The sequence below is a fragment of the Pantherophis guttatus genome, chromosome 2 (assembly GCF_059756535.1).
Source record: "Pantherophis guttatus breed Tessera chromosome 2, ASM5975653v1, whole genome shotgun sequence".
Taxonomy (NCBI): domain Eukaryota; kingdom Metazoa; phylum Chordata; class Lepidosauria; order Squamata; family Colubridae; genus Pantherophis; species Pantherophis guttatus.
Window position 1 is genome coordinate 192,009,022 of NC_142064.1, and position 22,036 is coordinate 192,031,057.

General features: G+C 37.0%; 1 protein-coding gene across 7 annotated transcripts in view; it reads left to right on the forward strand.

Moving 5' to 3' along the window:
• The window catches only part of TCF7 (transcription factor 7), a 141,722-nt gene that overhangs the window by 112,931 nt on the left and 6,755 nt on the right, over positions 1-22,036 (forward strand). For 3 of the 7 annotated variants that reach the window (XM_034404064.3, XM_034404071.3, XM_034404100.2), the window contains 4 exons: positions 1,552-1,659; positions 10,590-10,682; positions 15,882-15,930; positions 18,464-18,536. In XM_034404064.3, the coding sequence (XP_034259955.1) occupies positions 1,552-1,659; positions 10,590-10,682; positions 15,882-15,930; positions 18,464-18,536 (323 nt within the window). The remainder of the gene's footprint in view (positions 1-1,551; positions 1,660-10,589; positions 10,683-15,881; positions 15,931-18,463; positions 18,537-22,036) is intronic. The other 4 variants (XM_034404078.3, XM_034404086.3, XM_034404094.2 and 1 more) reach the window with 3 other exon arrangements.

Below are 22,036 nucleotides of genomic sequence, written 5' to 3' on the forward strand. Positions count from 1 at the left end.
GCTATATAGTGCCCTGGTTGGTGTGCAGTTTGCAGTATACCAACTTTTCCAGAACTGGGATCTCCATCTTTTCCATATTTAGACGTTAATGGCTTCTGCATCTGTTTCAGTGCATTTGGATGGGCTTTGGAAATGTAACAAAATTTATTATAAAACTTCTGCACTGCTGCAGAATGGATAGCTTAAGAAAAATACAACAACATATTTTTCTTCCTTTTTCCAATTTGATTTTGAAAGATTGTATGTAAGTCCCTGCATCAGCAGATCATGAAGTGGTTTTCATTATCTGGGACTTTCAAAAGATGTCAGGAGACTCAAATTGATAATTTGTAGATCACTTTCTACATCTAAAATATTTTTCCCTACACAAAGTATGGATCCGCACAACATTGTAAAGCAGATGCCAACTATTGCCATTTTGGAGAGGGGACGTAACATGAGAAATGACTTACCAAAGGCTGCTCAACTAATTTATTATAGCTGAGGAAGCTTTTTCATTCTGGATTTCAAAGACCAGTCTCTTTAATTTCCTTTTTTGACCAGTCATATAATTTACCTTTTTTTCTTCAGGGCATAAACTTGTTAGATACATAACTTTCAATTTTATCCCAAATTCTGATCTTGATTCTAAATAGTAAAAACTTAAAGTGGATATATATATGTGTGTGTTTATTTAAAAATAAAAAGTAAAGTTTAAAAAGTAAAAACAATATGTCGGTGAATTCAGTCAAAATCTTCTCTTCCTAAATTTGGGGGGGGGTTGAATAATGTGCAGGGGTTCCATTTATTTATAGAATAAGAGATTGAATTCTCTTTATTTAATAAACTTTTGCTGTTGCTTCCTCCACAGAGAGCTTCGGTTTCCATAAAAACTGATAAGTACAGGCATATGCAAATGAATAATAGTGACTGTATTAGTAATTAGTGATTTGGGGATTTGAGAAACGAAGAAATTCGAAAATAAAATTGCTATTTCTGCATCTTTTTTTTTCAAGTTCTGGTACAGAAAACGTGTAGGTGGAAGGGGGAAATGGAGCATTACCTTATCACAAGAGTTGGAACTGTATTGTTTTTGCCGAACTGCAGTTCCCAGAATCCTTCCTACTGGCCATTCTTCAGCTGTGAGAGGGTGGCTATATAAGCCAATATAATTAATAAACAAATGCCTAGAAGTTGTAGTTCAGCAGCATCTGCAGTCACAAATTCCTCATTCTGCTCTGTTATGTGGAAGATTCTTCTTTCATGTGTTTATCAAGATCAGATGTGTGCAACAGTGTGTTTCCAAATACCATGTGTAAAGTTAAGGGCTGAATCTTTGTGAATATGTTGATTTTCCTTCCGCCCACTTTGCATCTATGCAATAAATTAGATGTTAAGAGAATTAAGATTTCTAGATATATTTTAGATCTTGCTTAACAATGCAGCTGGTTGCTGCTGATGGGAGCTGTAATCTACCAACACCTGGAAGGCAACAGTTATTCTTTTCTGATCAGGGTGTGAGAGGACTGTAAATTTCTTGGTTGCTCATTGTTTTCTATGGTTCCTTTTCAGTGGCACGCATTGTCACGAGAGGAGCAAGCCAAGTATTATGAACTGGCCCGCAAGGAAAGGCAGCTTCATATGCAGCTCTATCCTGGCTGGTCTGCAAGAGATAACTATGTGAGTATCTGGGATCTGTGGTGGTGGCAGAGTTTGTGTAGGACACTAGCTCTTTTTCCTTCATAGCTAACTCCAGATTTCTTCATCTTTGCCACTAATGGCTTTCAGTTATCTGTTTTAGTAGTTTGCAAGTGATGCCAACCCTATGGGAGACTACGTTGAAGATTGGTTTCCAAAACTTTAACTGGATTATCTGAATCATGTATAGTAAAGGTCTCATGAAACTGGTAGAAGTGGTAGAAGAAGGCCAAGCAATATTGATGGCAAGAATATTTTATTTTGTATTTTACCCTGAAAATGTTCTGAACTTAACACTGAAAAGAACTTTTTTAAGTTCAATGGGATTCTCTTTTCTGCTGCCCTGCCAAAACTTTCTCACAATATATTGCAAGTCATAATTCACACATACACAAGCTCCTAGTTTCAGATGAATCCTTTGCAGGGGGCAGAGGAGGATTAGGGGGAAAAAAGAAAAGCATTGACAGCAAATTGTGCTCAAGAATTAGTGGTACTAGGCACTGGGAGCACGAGGAAAGGTTCTTCCATTGAGTTTAGGATGTGAATTCAATAGGTTATTATAAACCAGAATATTGAGAGTAGATTAAACTCTGCTGTAACTGCCTTTCAGGCATTGGTTTCAGCAGGATCTTATAATGTTGACTTCATTGCAACCCCAAAAGAGGTTCAATGTATTTAATGCCATTATCTCTATTTGCCATCAGCGTGGATGATTGTGTTTGTCCACAATTCCTCTGATTGGGTCACAGCAGACCAACATATTGGGAAAGGGGTATTCTAAAATATGTCGAATATTTACAGTTGAGGGTTTTATAAATCTGTGCTTTTTGATAAGTTTCTATTTTGCACACTTCATTTTCTTTCCTATTTTGATTTTCCTGTTTATTTATTTTGCTGATATATCTGACAGCCTGCTGAACCTTATCTTCCTCTTCCCTCCCTCTCACTTTCCCAGAGTGGTATTTGGGGCCTATTGTTTAAACCAGGGGTCTCCAACCTTGGCAACTTTAAGACTTGTGGACTTCAACTCCCAGAGTTCTCTGGGAGTTGAAGTCCACAAGTCTTAAAGTTGCCAAGGTTGGAGACCCCTGGTTTAAATTGATTCCTGCTGGAATCTATTATTTCAACTTTCAATATTTGTTTTCTCTTTGAAACAGCAGACCTGTAAGCATTTTTGTTCTTTGCATACTTTTTGCATACCTTAGCATAATTTTCTCTTTTTTATACAGCATTTTGACATTGATTGAAATTAATTCTGACTGGTTACCTCAGATTAACTAAGCAGAGCAATTGCTCCATCACTACACATCCTTCATTTTGTTTCATTTTTATATTCTCCATTCTATCCACAGACAGAATAAATAAAATATAAAGATTCTTTTCTTATTTATATTTACACAAGCTGCTATTTCCAACTTTTGAATGTTGATTTTAAAAATTATGATATTTTCTTTGTTCTTATTCTCCTTGATTCTTGATTTCCCTTTAGCTTTTACTTGTTTCATTCTATCTCTATCCTTTTTTTTTTTACTCATATTATTTACTTTTCTCACCAATATGGTTTTGTTTTCTATATGTTATTTGTTTTATAGTATATATTCCTTTCTCTGGACTTTCTTCCTTAATAAATCTATATACTTAAAAAATGATCTTCAGATTTTGGCTACTCATTTATCTTCTCTATTTGCCACCTTGTAGCTTCTTCTCTGTAAGAACTCTGTTACTATCCTTTGTGTTGACTTCCACTTGTTTTATTTTATTTTTTATGCCTCTGCCCATAATTTTATACCTCTGTCCATAATTCATGGTTCCCACAAGATCTGTATCTCCTTGGTTTACCCAGTGCTCAGAAATGTATTTCTTCTCCTGAACATTTACCTTTGACTTCTGCTGCCTTTTTTCATTCTCCATTCTCCATCTTTTCTCTGTCCCTTTTTTATTGTTGAGCTTGATGCTTTATGAGTAGAGGACCACAAAACATTCTACTATGAAATGTTCCAATCTCAAAACAAGAGCATTTCCAAGTGCTCTATGTTCACCATGTGACATTTTGAGTATTTAGAAAATGAATCTGACAGTGACAGTGAGAACAATCAACCAATGGAATAGCTTGCCTTCGGAAGTTGTGGGAGTTTCATCACTGGAGGCTTTCAAGAAGAGATTGGACTGCCATTTGTCAGAAATGATGTAGGGTCTCCTGCTTGGGTAGGGGGGTTGGACTAGGTGACCTATAAAGTCCCTTCCAACTTGGTTAATCTGTAATCTGTAAATATCCAACCTTGACATGGGCTATTCCAAAAAATGATCTCAATTATCCACAGCCCATTTTCAGATTAGAAAGAATCTGAAATCCTTGAAGTCCCCTATTTCACAGTCAAAACATTCCATTCCAAAATGTTTTGGAAATGTGTCTTTATAAACAACCAAAATAAATGGTATCTTTATAGTTGGTCACACAATTAGACTGGGTTTGGCATTTTTATCCACCTATCGAGTTCTTCCCAAGGACTGGGGATAGCCAGATGTTCTTGTTTAATAACATTAAAGGGATTGTTACAAAATGTAAGCTCTTCCAAGTAAAGCTGTCTTTTGCAATTGATTGATGGTGATTTTGTTAATGCTGATGATATTCAAGTGATGGGTGAGATGTTTTGGAATTGTGCCCGAGGTGCCTATTACTATTGGTACTATTTTTGCCTTTCTTTTGCCACAGCCTTGACTTCCTTTTGCAGGTCTTTGTAATTTGTGACTTCTCTCTCTCTTTCTCTCTCTCTCTCTCTTTCTCTTCTATTCTCTCCTTCCAGGTATTGCAATGTCTACCATCCAGATTTTTTAGTCTTTCCTATCAATTGTTTAATCTAGAGTGGTGTGTGACAAATGTTTGTCTGTTTAAATTCTGAAGTTCCAGAGGACTTTAGCTTCTTCATTTGCTATTAATTTGCCTGTTTTGTTATTCCATCAGTTCTTGTTTGCAGGCAAGTGATATTTCTTGCAGATATTCCAATGCACCATTGTTGCTACTTTGTCATCCCATTGTTTGTGGTCAGTCTTTGCAATCTTCTCCAAGCAGCCAATTAGTTGGTCCACTGTTTCTTCAGCTTCTTTGCAGACAGCATTTGTTCTCCATTGCTGTCTCCTCAATTCTGGCTTTTGTTCTTACAGTGTGGCCCTGTACAGCCAGAATTAGACCCTCAGTCTCTTTTGTTAACTTTTCTGCTCTTAGCCATTGTCATGTTGTTATCTGCTTTGCCTGCTACTTTTTTGGGTCCTGGCCATGTAATATTTTGCCTTGCTATGTCTCTTTTCTATTTTTCATTTGGTTTTCCTTATAGACCAGTTTGCTATCTTTGGTATTTAGTAAGCCTTCATGGTGTACTAGCTTCAGTGCCTCTGTTTCACTGTCTTTCCAATATTCTTCCAATGCCCTTTTCCTCTTTTTCGACTGCCTATGTCCTTGCAACATTCCATGCCCACTTATGCTCCTTGGTAATAGGCAGCCATGGAATATTGCAAGGACACCAAACAGTTGAAAAAGAGAAGAGGGGAATTGGAAGACTATCTGAAGGACAGAGAAGAAGATATTATTCATTGCTCCCTCACTTAAATGGGATTGGACATGAAAATGCTAAATTACTCCTGACAAGATTGCACCAAGAATATTCAAACTATGTAAGTGACAATAAAGACTAGATCCTTTCTGGGAGTTAAGCAAATGTTTAGGTGTGATGCCTGCCTAAGATACTTAATTCTTGTGGGGGGGAAAATAAACAATTGCTTTAAAGTGGATCTCCACAAAATATAATGCCTTGCCTTGAAATTGTGTAAGGATTAAATTTTTTTAACATCTCTTTATTCATTAATTTATTGCTGTCATCAAGAAACTGTTTTATTTCCTCCTCATACTGACAATATAAAATTGGTTAAAAAAACAATCAGGCAATAAGGAGAGTTTTTTATTTTAAATTTACATGAGCTTGAATTAGATTGTGCCCATTCATAAATAAATTCAATGAAAATTACAATGTGGAAAAGGAGAAAGGCTTTGGTAGTATTCTCATAGTAAATAATAATCTCACAGAAATTGATGTTTCATGTATAATTATTGCTATAAATAAACATGTTGGATCTTTCTCAACACATGCTTTACCTTATTATTCTTGTGTGTGAATATTATAACTGCATTCAGGCAGTTTAATATTATTAATTCTAAATTGTTCTTAGTTCAGAGAAATTGCTAGACTTTCATGCAGATAGTCCTTGCTTAAGGACTCTCACCATTGAAATAGGAACTCCATCATTAAGCAATGCAGTCATTAAGGAAGAAATCACATGACCACAACAGATCTATGACCTCACTTTTGCCATGGTTGTTAAGTGAATCATTTTTTATCATTAAGCAAGACACTACATAAACACAATTTGTGATTTTACTGCCATTGACTCTACTTGTCAGAAGCTGGCGGTAAAGTGTACAAATGATGATCATATGACCGCAGGAGACACTGCAATGGTCATAAATTCAAGAACCAGTGTGACCACTATCAAAACAATTGCTAAACAGGGCAATTGTTATGTGAGAATACTGTACTTTTCTTTATGCAGGTCTATGGAAGATCTAGATCTAGATTAGTAATTTACATTGCATTTGAGGATGAACACTTCAGGGAAATATTCCTCAGAAATCTGGGTACATTTTGTGAATAGTGCAAAATGGATGAGTTTGCAGTATAATGCACAACAGTATAATGCACAACACAATCTTTGCAGTATAATGCACAACAGGAATGCACCATTGCATACTTCATAGCAGTTCACTATGCAAAAAAATGGAAAAGAGACAACAGAAAGGAGATTCATACTGAACATAGCTGCACTTGACCTCATCTTGAGATGTAACAAAGAAAAAATGATTAAAAGAATATTCAGAAATAGATAAGCTACAACACGCATCTCTAAATTTGATGGTGCCTTCCCTGATGCTTACCTCAGTAGGTTGCAACACGTGACTTTGATCTCAGAAGTTAAGTATGGTCAGCTCTGATAGTAGTTGGAAGAGTTCCAATAAGGAATTCCAGAATTGTTGACTAGGCTGTGAGTTTGAAAAAAAACCCTAAAAAGAGGGCCAAGTTTCCATAACATTGCTTAGAACATGGGTCTCCAATCTTGGCAACTTTAAGACCTGTAAACTTCAATGCCCAGAATTCTCCAGCCAGTGCTTAAGTCCACAAGTTGCCAAGGTTGGAATCCCTTGGCTTAGAAGACTTAGAAAACTGCATAGATGTAATTAATTGGTGGCAAGCAATTATGTTTAGGAGTGTCTACTTTTATTTACCTACATCTCTATTCCTTCTGCAAAGGATCCCTTTGTCTGAATGAATCAGCACCAACAACCCCCCTAAAGCTCTCAGAAGAAAAATGGAAAGCCCAGAAGATAAACTTTGGTCTTAGATTTTATGGCTAAATGTAAAAGGAGGATTCTGCACATTATACCTCCAGTTCGTTTGCGATCTTTCCTTTAAATTTTCTCTCACTTCTCTGTTTACTATTTTGCTTAAAGAATCCTCTTTTTCTTCAGAGGAAAATGCAATCATTGAGCATTGGTATGACAGAAATTGTGAATGCAATCACAGGAAAAGTATGCAAGTGTAGGCAGGCAAATGTCCATTTAAAATCTTGAAGTACCTAATGTCATGCCCAAATTATTAGGGTCAGTTAACTATTTACAGGACAGGACAGACCAATAGTGATATTATGGATAGTATGTCAGACTGATAGGAGAACCTAGGTTTACATGTAATTATGGTTACTAGATGAATTTGACAGCTGGAATGAATCCAGAATATTTATTCTCTGGCTGGAATTAATGATGATCTTAATCTAATTGTCTTATCAATGCTATCAGTCAACCATAACAGGGCTGTGGCTGGCAGATGGCTTTTTACTGGCTGATGCTCAGAAACAAAGAGCAGCAAAACCAATTGGCTTAACCAATGGGTTGGTTTAGCATCCCTTGCATATATAAAATCAAGGTAGTATCTTGAGATGGACAATCGATTTTTTTTTTTGCAGGGGCTGATTTCTGTTTGCTCACATATGACTGGGAGGCTAATTCTGGAGCCCTGGAAAAATGTCTTCACTCTCATGAAAATTTAACATTTAGACAATTATGTACAGTATTTGCAGGATATTGTACTGCTATAGGAGCTTGAAATAGCATAAATAAGTAGTGTATGGGGAAGGGCTGTTAAATTATGTCCTTACCTGACTTTGTTTTTTTAAAAATACTTAAAAGAGGTGCTTCAGCTGCTTTTTCAGCTTTTGGACCAAACAGCTAGCAGGAAGCTTGCAGTTTGGAAAGCAAAATAATGCACACTCACACTCAGAATCTCTCATGTACACTCTTCATTTTTAAAACCTTTGGAAATGTCAATAACTCTTAAGTGAACTTATATAGGTCTCTATTTATTAGCACATTCCATCAAGTGAGAAGTTGATTAGTCTTTCTCTATGATCTAAAACACTTTAACACAACTTTCTTTTATCTGGTGTTCCAGATGAAACCAGCTTGGACCACAACTTCCAAAATTTGACTGATTTGCCAAATTCTGAAAGCCAGATCCACTTCTTCCAGGGGACACCAACTTTGGAAGATTAGCAATAGCCATAGCACTTAGACTTATATACCCTTTCATAGTGCTTTACAGCCCACTCTAAGTGGTTTACAGATATTGCCCCCAACAACCTAAGTCCTCATTTTATCAATCTCAAAAGGATGGAAGACTGAGTCAACCTGGAGCCGGTAAGAATCGAACTCCTGACAGTGAGCAGTGAATTAGCCTGCAACACTATTCTAAGCACTGCGCCACCATAGCTCAGGCAAACAGACAGAGTTCTGTCACCATAGTATGGATTCAGAACAGAGTGGACTGACCATGTCCAGTCATGTTCTTAATGTAACAGTGCTTATTAACATGACCAGCTGACTTAGGATCATGCATGTCTTTCACCCTTTAGTCAGAAATGTTATGATAGAGTTATAGTTCTTTTTCCGCACATCTATCAACAGGAAGGGATAATTGTTATTAAAAGAGGTACATCTTTGAAAATCTTCTGTCATATCCTTGAACCTTTTCCTGGCAAACAGCAAACTTCATTAGCTGATAGATTCGGTCAACATATGTTTGTTTCAATTGTTGGAATCCTAAAAAAACTCAACTACTATTACACTTTGTCTTCTTATTGGGCACAGTTTCTTCCTATTTATCATTTAGGGAGTCATGGCCTGTTTCACGTTCATTTTCATCCTTCTGTTCAGAATTCGAAGGAACTGAGTATTGTTTCTGTTTTCTAGCGGAGACTACATCTTCATTTCTTGATCTTGGTGTTTACTTTCATCCAGTGCATTTGATAATGCCTTTTCCTCTACTTTCACTATCTCTTTCTCTTTTTTTTTTTTTTTAAACTTTGGAGCTTCCTTTCTTAAAGGGTAGCAATTTGAGCTCCAATTCCATGGCTTTTTCTCAAGGCTTCCTATACATTTGCATTTGCTGCAAATGTATTCCAGCTTGTTTTCAGAAAGGAAGACAAATGCCACAAACATTGCAGGTCACAATTGCAAATTCTTGTTTGTTGATCTTCAGGTTATCTTCATAAAGCACTTCAAATAGAAAGGCTTTTATTTCTTGTTGTTGTTCCTTAGGCGCTCACATTAGCCAAGTACAATTGGCTTAGAGGTAAATTGGTCAGAGTCTCCCACAAGACTCTCCAGGCAAACTAGTTTATTAATCTTGTACAACCTGCCATCTTTCATTAAAAATGTTTCTGTGGATTTTTAAGATTGACTGATTACTATCATTTTTTTAAAAAAAACACCAAAGCATTATTAAATTACCCCAAATTAATCAAAAAAATTTTGTGCGAAGAAGGGAAGGAATAACTAATAGGAAGGCATTAGTATAATAAATATCTTTTACAGGTTAATTTTATTATTTTGAAAAGTGGTGGACAGTAGAAGCATTGGGCAATAGAGAATTTTTTGGGGGGGGGGAAATACAACGCAATAGATATATTATTTATCTGAATTTCCGTAACAAGAAGCAGCACTACCACCCCCAAGAAAGGACCCTTCTCTTACAGCTTTTTGCAGTAGAGGACATGACTTCAGTATTTTCTGCACTGGGAGGAAAAAAAGCAAAAAAATAGTCTGTATCAGAAGTTTTTAGAAAACAGAAATTAGCATCTCACAATAACTGTTTTATGTTCTCATCTACTGAACATAATTTTAGACCTCAGTTCTGTGCCCATCCACATGGTATCAAACCTCAGCACAGACTCAGTAAAACTGACTTCTAAATATGTAGCAGATGCTATTTAAGGGTATTCATTAATAAATATATGTAGTGAGGGATGGGTGGGAAGTACAGCTCATCCACTGTCCTGGCAAAGATGTAACTTTTCATCTTAAATCCAAAGTTAAAATTGTGATAAAAGTGCTTGAAACATTTTTCTGGGGCTACTTTACTTTCGGCTCCATGTCCAATGTAAAATTGGATTAAATAAAAAAGTTCAGATTAGAGAAAACAAACAAAATCTTCACAATATATAATTCTACCCACCATTCTTTAACCAAGTGTTCAGCATTCATATGCTGCATAAAATAAATGCCAGTGACAATAAGTAAGAGCCTTGCTCCTACAAAGTTCATTTGTTACTATATTACTCAAAGTAATTACGGTTTGAAGATATATTTCCAGCAGAAGGCAAATTATTTGTTATAGTGATAGTGAATTCAGTCTTTGCCTGGGATGTGGTAATGGTGTCCTATTACTGATACTTCCTGATGTGTTCATATGCTTATTTTTTTCCCTGCTCTCCATAGCTGCTATTTTAACCCTTTACCCCTTGCTCTTCAGTCTTCTTCAGGCTCTCCATCCCGTGATCACATACAGTTTAATTCAGGGCCCCTGGAATTCAGCAGCACTTCCTGGCCAGCTTCTGCGGCAAGGGTAAGCGAATTCTGCAGCAAATGTCATTCTGCATTATGGCAGTGAGAGTCTGAAACCATCTGCCACTCATGCATCCACCTAACCCAGCGTTGGCTGCAGAATTCCAGGAGCCCTGAGCTTTTCCATGGCCATAGAATTGCTCATTGGCTGTGGAATTTCTTCATTGGGAGGGAACAATCAATGCGCCACATGACTTTTCAGGTGGCTAACTTGTATGTCAGTGGAAGTGGGTTGACACTCCATGCCAGCATCTTTGTTGTTTGTGAGATGAATATATCAGAGTTTTGATGTTTAATCAAAACTCTGGAATCACAGCACGTCTCTACTTCTCCATTTATACCCTTTCCTATATTGTTCTGAGAGGATATAAACAGAAGGCCGCCATTTTGAATCTCTTGGGCCCAAAAATATATTGCTGTAAATCATCTTCTCATTGTATGTCTTGGGAGGGTAATTTAGAGAAAATGCTTAGGTTTATAAGTTGGACACAGGCAACAGAAACAACATACATGTAACCAGTCTTTTCATATTAGTTTTATGTTGCATTGGACATGACTGAAGCTGGAAGTGAAGGCCCAGAAATAAGAAAACAAAATTTCAACATTCAATTTTCTAAGTGGCAAATACCTTCTTGTACATACATAAATATACACAGAATGCAGCAAGTAAACAATAGATTGTTCACTGAAGAGGAACTGATAGTTTCTGAGGTGCAATTGCATCTTTAATACCATGCGAACTTCCTGTCTTGGGCAGATCAAGGATCATTTAGTCCAGCATGCTGTTTTCTAGAGCAACAGGATGGATGCTTACAAGAAGCCCACAACCAGGAAAAGTAGCCTGTATATTGGCTACACCAATGTGAATGATAAACACAGATAATAGCCAACTGCAATCCCCAGCATTTGGGAGTTATCAGTGTATATCATTGATATTGATGTAGTCGTTAAGCCTAGAAACCAGGAGGCTGTAAGTTTCAGTCCTGCCTTAGACAAAGAGCTATCTAGGTGCCCTTGGCCAGACTCTCAGCCTTGGGAACCAGACAATGGCCAACCATTTCCAAGAAATCTTGCCAAGAAAACTGCAGGGACTTGTCTAGGCAGTTGCTAGGAGTCAGCACTGACTCCAAGGCACCCCAGAAATATGTACAAGCAACCAAGTTGATCATACAAAACAACATTAGTATTTACATATTAATGACCAATGGTAGTAGCTGGTGCATTTTAATATTTTCTTTTTACACAATTTCTTCTCTTCCTGTCTCACCTTTCATATATGTAATTGCCAATTTCTATAGCTTTCTGCCTCATCCAACAGGACAGAAAGCCATAACATCAGCACCACTGTTATCACTTTCATAATCCAAAACCTATAAACAGATCTGTAGCAAAGTAAAAAAAAAAAAAATATGATAAGAGTTTTAATACTGTGCTTTTCCTTCGGGAAAGTATTTCTTATACTCTCACTGACAGGTGATGCCCTCTTGTGGTAGTAATGTTCTTGACATCTAAAAGTCTCGTTTTGGATTTTTCCTTTGGCTATCTAGTGGTAGGACTAGAATTTTAATTAGGAAAACAGTGCTGAAAAGAAATGAGACAGCCTTGATATGGTCTTAACTATTCCTGCCATATGAAACCTTCAAATTTTTATGAGTCCAGAATTACACACCAAAGCTCCATGCCTTTTAAACTGGTCTGCCATTGGTTTTCCATTGAAAAACTTCAGCTTGAATGGTATAATTTGCAAGATTCAGTTTTTGGGAAGATGGCTTCTTCCCTCCTTAATGCATTCCCTGCTCCTGGCATTCCTTGCTAGTATCCTGGATTGACTGTCTCCTCATCCACATTACTAGGTAGAATCTCCAATGGTGAAAATTTGAAACGCAGGAGAAAAGGGGGAAAATGCTTGTAAAATGCATTGACTGGAACTACTTTTCTCAGTTACTGGCTGGCAGAGAAGTAGCGGCTGAATTTTAATAAAGTGTCTGATGAGATTTTATTTGAATGAAATGCAATCTGCGAAGCACTTGGGGAGCACATCAAAACTCCCTGTGGGATAATAGTTGCCAAGATGTTTGACTCAGGCCTCTAAAAGGAAACATACACCATCACCATACACTTTTTAAATATAGCACCTAGGAATACTTCCACCTTCTTTCCATGAGATTATAATTTTTTCAATGTTGAAAAGAAATCCCCATTTTTAGGCCTGGCCTTGCCTTATGATTTTAAGCACAAGGGCCTTTCCAAATCAAGGCCGTTGGTTTGCATTAAGAACGCCTGTCTATATTTTGATCGTATTTCCATTGTACAGCTGAAATGTAGTTTTTTGTCACAATATAAGCATGGAGTTTTCCAGTTAGCAACAACCACCAACTTTGTTTTAATTGCGGGGTTTGGGAGTTCTGCAGTAACTTGGCCTCTTGATGCAAGCAAAATCAGTACTGTATGGGCAGAAGTGTGGGGAAAACACAATCTGGTTTGATTTTGCCTGCTTTCATCAGGGAAGTGGGTTTTTTGTGCCTAGTTAATGACAAACATATTTAAATGTTGTTTGAACTTAAAATGGAACAGTCTTTGTTTTGTCCAGAATTGCAGTTGCATCTCTGGCAGTTAAACAAAGGCTAAATATATTTACTCCAGAGTAAGTTATACGCAGTGGGAGCTTGTTCTTAGCAAAATATCCTTTGGACCGGGCAGCCCAAACCTACAAGGGTTGCATGTCTTTTAAGCTACTAGTAGTTATAGATTTTATACTCAATGGAGGTTAATGTAATTAAAACATTCGTATGTTAGTATGATACATATGAAAATACAAACAGGCCCTAGCTATAGGGCAGATGTCTTCGTTTGTCAGCTGATTTGAAATAGCTTTTGATTCTGAAGTTGAATATTTAAATTTTGAATTACACTATTTTATTTTGTTATGCTCTACTATAAACTGAAACAAATTTCTTTCCATCCCATTACCTCCTCCATTTTGCTCCTGGATTTTTAAAAAGACTTTTCCAGCAGATAAAAGTATTTTGTTTCATTGGGAGAGAAATTGTGCACATGATGCAGATCAGCATGCCTGCAAAGGCAATCCTTTAGTTATCCAGTCATCTGGATCATCTGCATGCAATACCAGCTGCTTTTCTCCATCACTCCTAGAAGAAAATTGTTCAGTTCCAGAGTACCTCTGATGGAAGTTGTGTAATCAAAAGTTGTGCATCTTCCTCTATCCAAATCAGGCCCTTATGGCAGCAATATCACTTTAGAAACAGTGCCACTTTGTAATAGGTTTCTTGTTACAACCATGAACCATCTCAAATGTCTGATACCCCATGAGTATGGCCTACAATAAGCAGGTTCGATGTGCCAGTTTATGCTTTAGACTTTAGCAGATTTCGGAACAAATGTCTGTTAATCCCTCAAAAATCATGAAAGCGACAAGGTCAAATTGATCTCATTGAAACATCAGCTATGATCTTAATATATAATGACTTTAATAGCAACTATGAGCTGCAAATAAGGAGAATATAATGTGTCATCAAGAGGCATGGACTACAGGTAGTCCTCAATTTACAACAGTTCATTTAGTAAATGTTCAAAGTTACAATGGCACTGAAAAATGTGACTTATGGCCATTTTTCAACGTTACAACCTTCACAGCATCCCCATGATCATGTGATCATAATTCAGATGCTTGGCAACTGATTCATACTTATGACCATTGCTGTGTCCCAAGATCACGTGATCACCTTTTGCCACGTTCTGACAAGCAAAGTCAATGGGGAAGCCAGGTTCACTTAACAATCGCGTTACTAACTTATCAGCTGCAATTATTCACTTAGCAACTGTGGCAAGAAATGTCATAAAATGAGGCAAAACTCACTTAACAAATGTCTCACTTAACAACAGAAATGTTGGGTTCAATTGTCGAGGGCTACCTGTAGTGTAACACTATGGTATCTGTTGCTTCATGATACAGCTCTCAATTGTAATTGTAATGGACAACTGAAGCATCAAGGTAGAAAGGTTAGACAAGAACTGTCCAGACCTCACAGTAAAGAGGGAGAGGTTTTTAGCACATTATTTTCCTCTGTATGGTAGAGGTCTCTCTGTATTATGGGTATGGGTATGTTCCTTATTAACCCAATGATCTCTTTTACTGCAACTGGAGCTGCTGCTATCAAACATCCTTCTCCTTTACGATACTTTATAGAAGTTTTAAAAATCTGGGTTTGTCACAATTAGTTAAAATACTGCTTGTCAATGATAGTCTAGACTCACATTGTTCATTACATAGCTTGACTTTTGGTGGAGTAGAAAACTTGAATCAAATATTACAATCAGGGCCATAAGGATAACTATATCTATCTATCTACCTACATATTTATCATCTATATCTGTCTGTCTGTCTGTCTGTCTGTCTGTCTGTCTGCCTGCCTGCCTGCCTGCCTGCCTATCTATCTATCTATCTATCTATCTATCTATCTATCTATCTATCTATCTTTCTATCATCTATCTATCATCTATTTATCTATATCTGTCATCTATCACACGGGAATCATATTCACTGTATCGCGTTGCCGTCACGACATTTCGTGACGCATCCGGCCTGGGGACCACCAGTTTGACACCCCGATCATATCTATCTGTCTATCATCTATCTATCTATCTATCTATCTATCTATCTATCTATCTATCTATCTATCTATCTATCTATCTATCTATCATCTCTATCTAGCTCTCTTTCTCTCTGTGTGTATATATATATGTCTGTCTGTCTGTCTGTCTGTCTATCTATCTATCTATCTATCTATCTATCTATCATCTATCTATCTATCTATCTATCTATCTATCTATCTATCTATCTATCGACCACCTCACTGTTACAGTGACTCTGGAGTCTTGGGAAAATGTTATCATATTTTGAAAGTAAGAAGTGCTTTCATTATGCAATTTTGGAATATAGTCAGTAAGAGTCAACATGCTCTGTTTGGATGTTTGATGAATGGGGCCATCTTACTTTAGCAAATAAGGAATTTGAAAAAAACAAAATATTTGGTGATAATACTACGGCAAGAAAATTGAGAGAAGGGGAACTGTATTGCATTAGTTCCTATATTTCTTCACCAAATTCTCTTTCTAAATAAAACTAGCTTGTTTTGTTCAATTTATGATTTATTTTCTCTTCCTCCTTTTTTAATCATAGGGAAAAAAGAAAAGACGAACAAGAGAAAAGCAGCAAGATTCCAATTCAGGTAAACCTCCTGGTGTAAAATCTAGCACATTATCTGGTTACTGATCACTTCATTTACATTAGTAAGAAATTAGCCAAACAAGATTTTTTTCCAGGATGGGTTATTGGGACTATCTATGCTTTACTGTCTACACTAATCTTTCTAGCTTTGCCACTATCTACAATTATAAATTTGTCTGATATTCTGTGATGACAATATCAACAGACCAAAAGTAACTAATTCATGTTAACTGTAGTTTGAAGTACCAACTAAATCCCATATTTTTGCCTTGACGGTCTCTACATCTGTGGCTGTTTCAATTTTTTTCAATAACAAATGAAGAAAGCATAAGTTAAAACATTTACGAAACATTTACGAAACAATAGAATAGAATAGAATAGAATAGAATAGAATAGAATAGAATAGAATAGAATAGAATAGAATAGAATAGAATAGAATAGAATAGAATAGAATAGAATAGAATAGAAATTTTTTATTGGCCAAGTGTAATTTAACTTCCAATCCAACATCCAAAAAGGTAGTTTTTGCAACAACTACCCAAATATACAAAAGGTATCTTTTTGAGGCCAAAGGACTACATTAAAAAAAAAAAAAACCTCAGGAAACTGAGTGGGTTCAAAGAGGAAAAAAAGCATGTAAATAAAAGACTTGTAAATAAAATAGATTTTAAAATAGATTAAATGAAATTCTGCCTTGGCAATAGTTGCCAGATTCTGTTTTTATAACTAGATTGTGGAAAAGTACGGTAGACTTTTATGGTGTATGTTTTTCCTTTGTAATCAATTAAGATTAGTTCCTATTTTTAAAATGTATCTAGAAACTTTCAATCAGCACAAAGGCCTTTGTTTAGGGGATTAGAAATAGTTAACAGGCATGATGCCTGTAACAGTAATAAGTTTCTAAGAAGGATATAAAATCTTAACAGACATATTCTCATATATGCTTTTTTAATATGTTTTTCCTTAAAATTAGTATTCACATATTATAATGAAATGAATCCATTTTGTCATTCGATAGGGCATTTGGAAAGATGCCAATGAAAAAGAAAATCAGATTAATTCCAAAACACTTCTTAAATTTAATTTATATTAAGCACATTTTAAATCTTAAATACATTCTGGATAATGAACATTAGTCGATTTCTCTTTATGACTCTTGAGCCCTTTTTAAAAAAGAAAAGAGTAAAAGTAAAAATCGGTTCCAAATTTTCAACAGCAAGAGGAAAAGACCCCACCAAAGCTTTTGGAATGTTAGTTTCCCATACATATTATAATATTGGCTATTGTCTCATATAGATTTGTTCTAACAGTAACACATAATTTTCTAGGTCTCAACGTTTGATACAAGAGCTTGGAATCCCTATTATCAATAATAAAAACAAGGGATTCCTATAGAAATTTACTGAGGCAGCCATTATTTTGGACTAAGCATCCCTGCGCTGAAAAATGTCTACAGAAAAGCTTGGTCAAGCAGAAGTAGTATATAGCCATGTGAAAACTATGTGTATAGCAATAGCACTTAGACTTATATACCGCTTTACAGTGCTTTACAGCCCTCTCTAAGTGGTTTACAGTGTCAGGATATTGCCCCCAACAAACTTGGTCCTCATTTTACCGACCTTGGAAGGATGGAAGGCTGAGTCAACCTTGAACCAGTGAGACCTGAACTGCCGAATTGCTAGCTGATGATCCCGTGTAGATCATAATAGCTGGGTGGGCTGGATCTCCAAGAGTATTAGTTCAGCAACATCTGGAGGGCTATATTCTACTTCCGATCTAGACTGTAGCTAAGCATCATTAATTTCTAAGTGATTTCTTGGTCCCCTTTTTTCCAACTTATTTAACAATAAGGATTTGGCACATAGGATGTCGCTAAGTTACTTCTTCATGTAACAAAATCCTAACATAAAAAGACCTGCTTGCTTGTTCGGCAGAATTTCAGATCTAATCAAACCTAAAGGGAGTTTTCAAATATTGTCTAAAAAATGCATAGGTTGAAACACAAAAGTGACCAAAATGAAATAAAGAATAAAACACTAGTATGAGCCACAGTGACGCAGTTGTTAAGAGTGCAGTACTGCAGGCTACTTCTGCTGACTGCATGCTGCCAGCAGATTGTCAATTCAAATCTCACCAGGCTCAAGGTTGACTCAGCCTTCCATCCTCCCGAGTTGGGTAAAACGAGGACCCAAACCGTTGGGGGCAATATGCCAACACTGTAAACCGCTTAAAGAGGGCTGTAAAGCACTGTAAAGTGGTATATAAGTCTAAGTGCTATTGGTATATTATACTACTGCAATTTCATTTTCCTAATCATTGCATTTGTGGCCCTATCAAATCTATTTGTTTAACACTCATTTTCTGGGGGGAAAGATGATGTTAGTAGACATTTATGGTGAAGAATTGAGTTCACGTGGCCTGTTTAGTTTTGTCTTCAGCAGCTAAACCAACGTTGCATCTTTTCTTCCTTTTCCTGCTCTTGCTGCTGTTTGTGCCTCTGCCTTGCCCATTCAATGCGCATGCTCCTTGTTCAGATCCTGCCTCTCCTAAGAAATGCAGAGCTCGTTTTGGCCTCAACCAACAAATGGACTGGTGCGGCCCATGCAGGTGTGTATCAGGAACCTTCGCTTTGCAGCCTTGTTTCTTACCACAAAGATGGTTGTACTCTGGTTTGATTTACCTCTCTTGCATCTTTTCTATAGCTGCCTTTTCTAACTCTACTAATGGTGCTGCTTAGGCTTGCTCTCAATTTTCCACATGCTTCATTTAAGTGACCTACAGATGCTTTCTGCATTTAACGCTGAAGAGAGAAATTAGTAACATAGCTAATGTATATGGAGGGAGGGGGACCCTTTTTTTAACTAGAGTGGTACACAGAAAAATGGTTTAAAATTTTTGAAAACGGTATCAGATTTATTTAAAATGGACCAAAGGATAAAAGTGGTAAACTATAAGAATACTTTTCCATGAATCAGTAACCGAAACCTACTGACATGCCGTTCCTTGCCAATTGCCAATCCAAACAGTATGGCTTCCAGGATCTTCCAAAGTGTCTCTCTCTTCTTTAGTCATCCTTTAGGAAAAATGACCCCTGTTCCTTAAGAATTTTGGTTAAGGAAGCAACGACATTTATTATTCCTGGTATTGGTTTCAATACTTATGCATCAACAGTCCCCTGCAATTAATTGTTTTCTTATCCTAACAAATGAAGTAATCTGTGGCTGAAGATAATATAAATATACTGTCCCCACTTTTTTTCTTCCAGAACAAACAGATCCAGACTGTTTTTAAAGTAATAGATGAAAGAAAAAAGGTGTAACACAAGACTCTTCAAAGATGTGCTTGTAGCACAGACAGGACTTCCCAGTATTTATTTGGCGGGGAGGGTGTAAGATTACTAAACAAAATATTCTGCAAATGTAATACAAACCTAACGGCTTCCATTTATGATAGGAACAATAGTAACAAAGTAGTAGTCTATAAACCAAAGTCTTTCTACTTGAGAGACACTGTAACACAGAAAAGAACAGAGCCTTCAAACATTGAGTAGGGAAAACGGATCCTTCCTTTCCTATGTAAACCAGCACTGATAAGAGAATATCTACTTACCTCTTCCATAACAATGTTCTAATCTTGGTTTTGTTTAGAATAGAGGACAATTTATAAAAGGGCCTATATTTTTCATACTCTTAACATCTTTACTATTGATGGCTCTGTCCTTTCCTTTGGAGAGCTACTTAGCCCTTAAGAACACCTTGGTGCTCTTTGGAAGCACCATGTCAGGATGTTTATTCTAGATTTGGGAGATCATGGGTCGAAAATCATGTTCTCTCAGTCTATCATGATTCTACCCAATTTGTTGATTCAAACAATCTGTATCCTCCAATTAAATATATAATTTTTACTTGATTGATTGGTATAATGTTGGTTTATTGGGCAAAGGAATTCAGTACATAATAGATTCTGTAACTATGTGTAACGGTTGCATCATGTCTACCTAGCCATCAGAATATGCTTAACTTCTAAGAAAAAAACCTTCAATATTCAGATTATTCTTATTTGATATTAAATGTTTCTCTTTTATACTACCATGTAGTATAAGTAAGTTAAAAATTGATTTCAAGACTAGAAACAATAACTAGGAACTAGTGAACATCTCAAGTGTGCCCATATTTGTAATGCTAAACTTTTCTTTCTCAGTATGTATTTGTATTGAGGCAAGAATTAATATTTTGCTTGTAATCAGCATTGCTTCCAGATTAACAAAAGTAGTTGAGCTGCGTCCTCCTCCTCTTATAAAATGGGATGCACAAACCAACTGAAAGGCAGCAGGACAGTGATAATGTCTAGATAGGCAGTATGGGTGGATCTTATTACAATTCAAATCCTTGGCTTCCTGGTTTATTCCCTCAACATAATGATTCTACAAATTTTCAAATGTTGCATTTTCTTGAAGTTGTTTCACAGTGCAATAAAGATCTCCACACTTTTAAGACAATTGTTCTATTTCAATCTACTTTAGACTTCCTCTCTTCAGACTCCTACAGAGCCAGAATGTAGGCTGAAAAGAATCTTCTTTGGCAAGACCTGTGAGAGAAGATGCCTTCTCAGCACAGGGTATACATCTCCTAGCATAGGCTGGGAGAATATAGCAGAACATTGTCCAGTGTATTCTAGGCTGAGGCAGCCAGTGGTACCATTGGCTTGTTTTTCTCAAGATGGTTGGCCAGGAGCACTCCCCAGCAGGTGCCAGATAGGTCAGATAGGAGTGAGCAAGGTGCACCACCAGCTCACCTGTTCTGACACATGCTTGTCAGACTTTTTGCCAGTCAATGCCAAAAGGACTTGAAGTGAAACTGTCACCAGTTCTGCCCATGCTGGTCAACAGTTCATAGATGTGTGGCTGGCTGGCATCAATAGTTCAACTCTCCAAGGTAGAATGGCCAAAATACTGCCATTACTGCTCCTACTTTCTTTTTGCATTCATAAGTTGAAAATCCTCAGACTGAAGTGCTTTGAAGCTGGCCACTTTTATTGCATGCTGCAAAGAACTCTGTTGTGTTTGTCAAAAGCAACCTGTTTGGAAAACCTTTACGTACCAAGAGGGCTCAGGTAGGCTGGCTGTGGTGTTTGCTACAGAACTGCCTAGAACATTCCCATCATATGGTTGCACCATTGATCCATTCTCATAAACTGAAGACTTTCCAGGCTACATAGCTTCATTGCACGCTATAGGTAATTTTGCAGTTGCCTGGCAGAAAGTCCCATCAATTGATCCTGGGTGAAAAGGCTGAGAGAGCCCATTTCCCACAGCCTTTGCCCGAAGTGGTTTGAGAGCACCTAAATAGCTTAATCAAGGTGAATTAGATGGCCTTTTCTGGTTAAAATTAATTTGTTTGCTTTCACAGTTCAAACATGTTTGTCAAAATAAATCTTAATGATTTGCCCAAGCTGTATTGGAAATATGCAGAACTGCAATGGAAAATATAAGATTATAGTTTTGAAGTTAATGTGATATCCTTTGTTAGTCAAGTGGTACCTATCACCAATGAATTACACTGCTCAAAAAAATAAAGGGAATACAAAAATAAGACATCCTATATCTGAAAGAATGAAATATTCTTAGTAAATACTTTGTTCATTACATAGTTGAATGTGCTGACAAGAAAATCGCACAAAAATTATCAATGGAAATCAAATTTATCAACCCATGGAGGTCTGGATGTGGAGTTACACTCAAAATTAAAGTGGAAAAAAACACTACAGGCTGATCCAACTTTGATGTAATGTCCTTAAAACAAGTCAAAATGAGGCTCAGTAGTGTGTGTGGCCTCCACGTGCCTGTATGACCTCCCTACAACGCCTGGGCATGCTCCTGATGAGGTGGCGGATGGTCTCCTGAGGGATCTCCTCCCATACCTGCACTAAAGCATCCCCCAACTCCTGGACAGTCTGTTGTGCAACGTGGTGTTGGTGGATAGAGCGAGACATGATGTCCCAGATGTGCCCAATTGGATTCATGTCTGGGGAACGGGTGGGCCAGTCCATAGCATCAATGCCTTCGTCTTGCAGGAACTGCTGACACACTCCAGCCACATGAGGTCTAG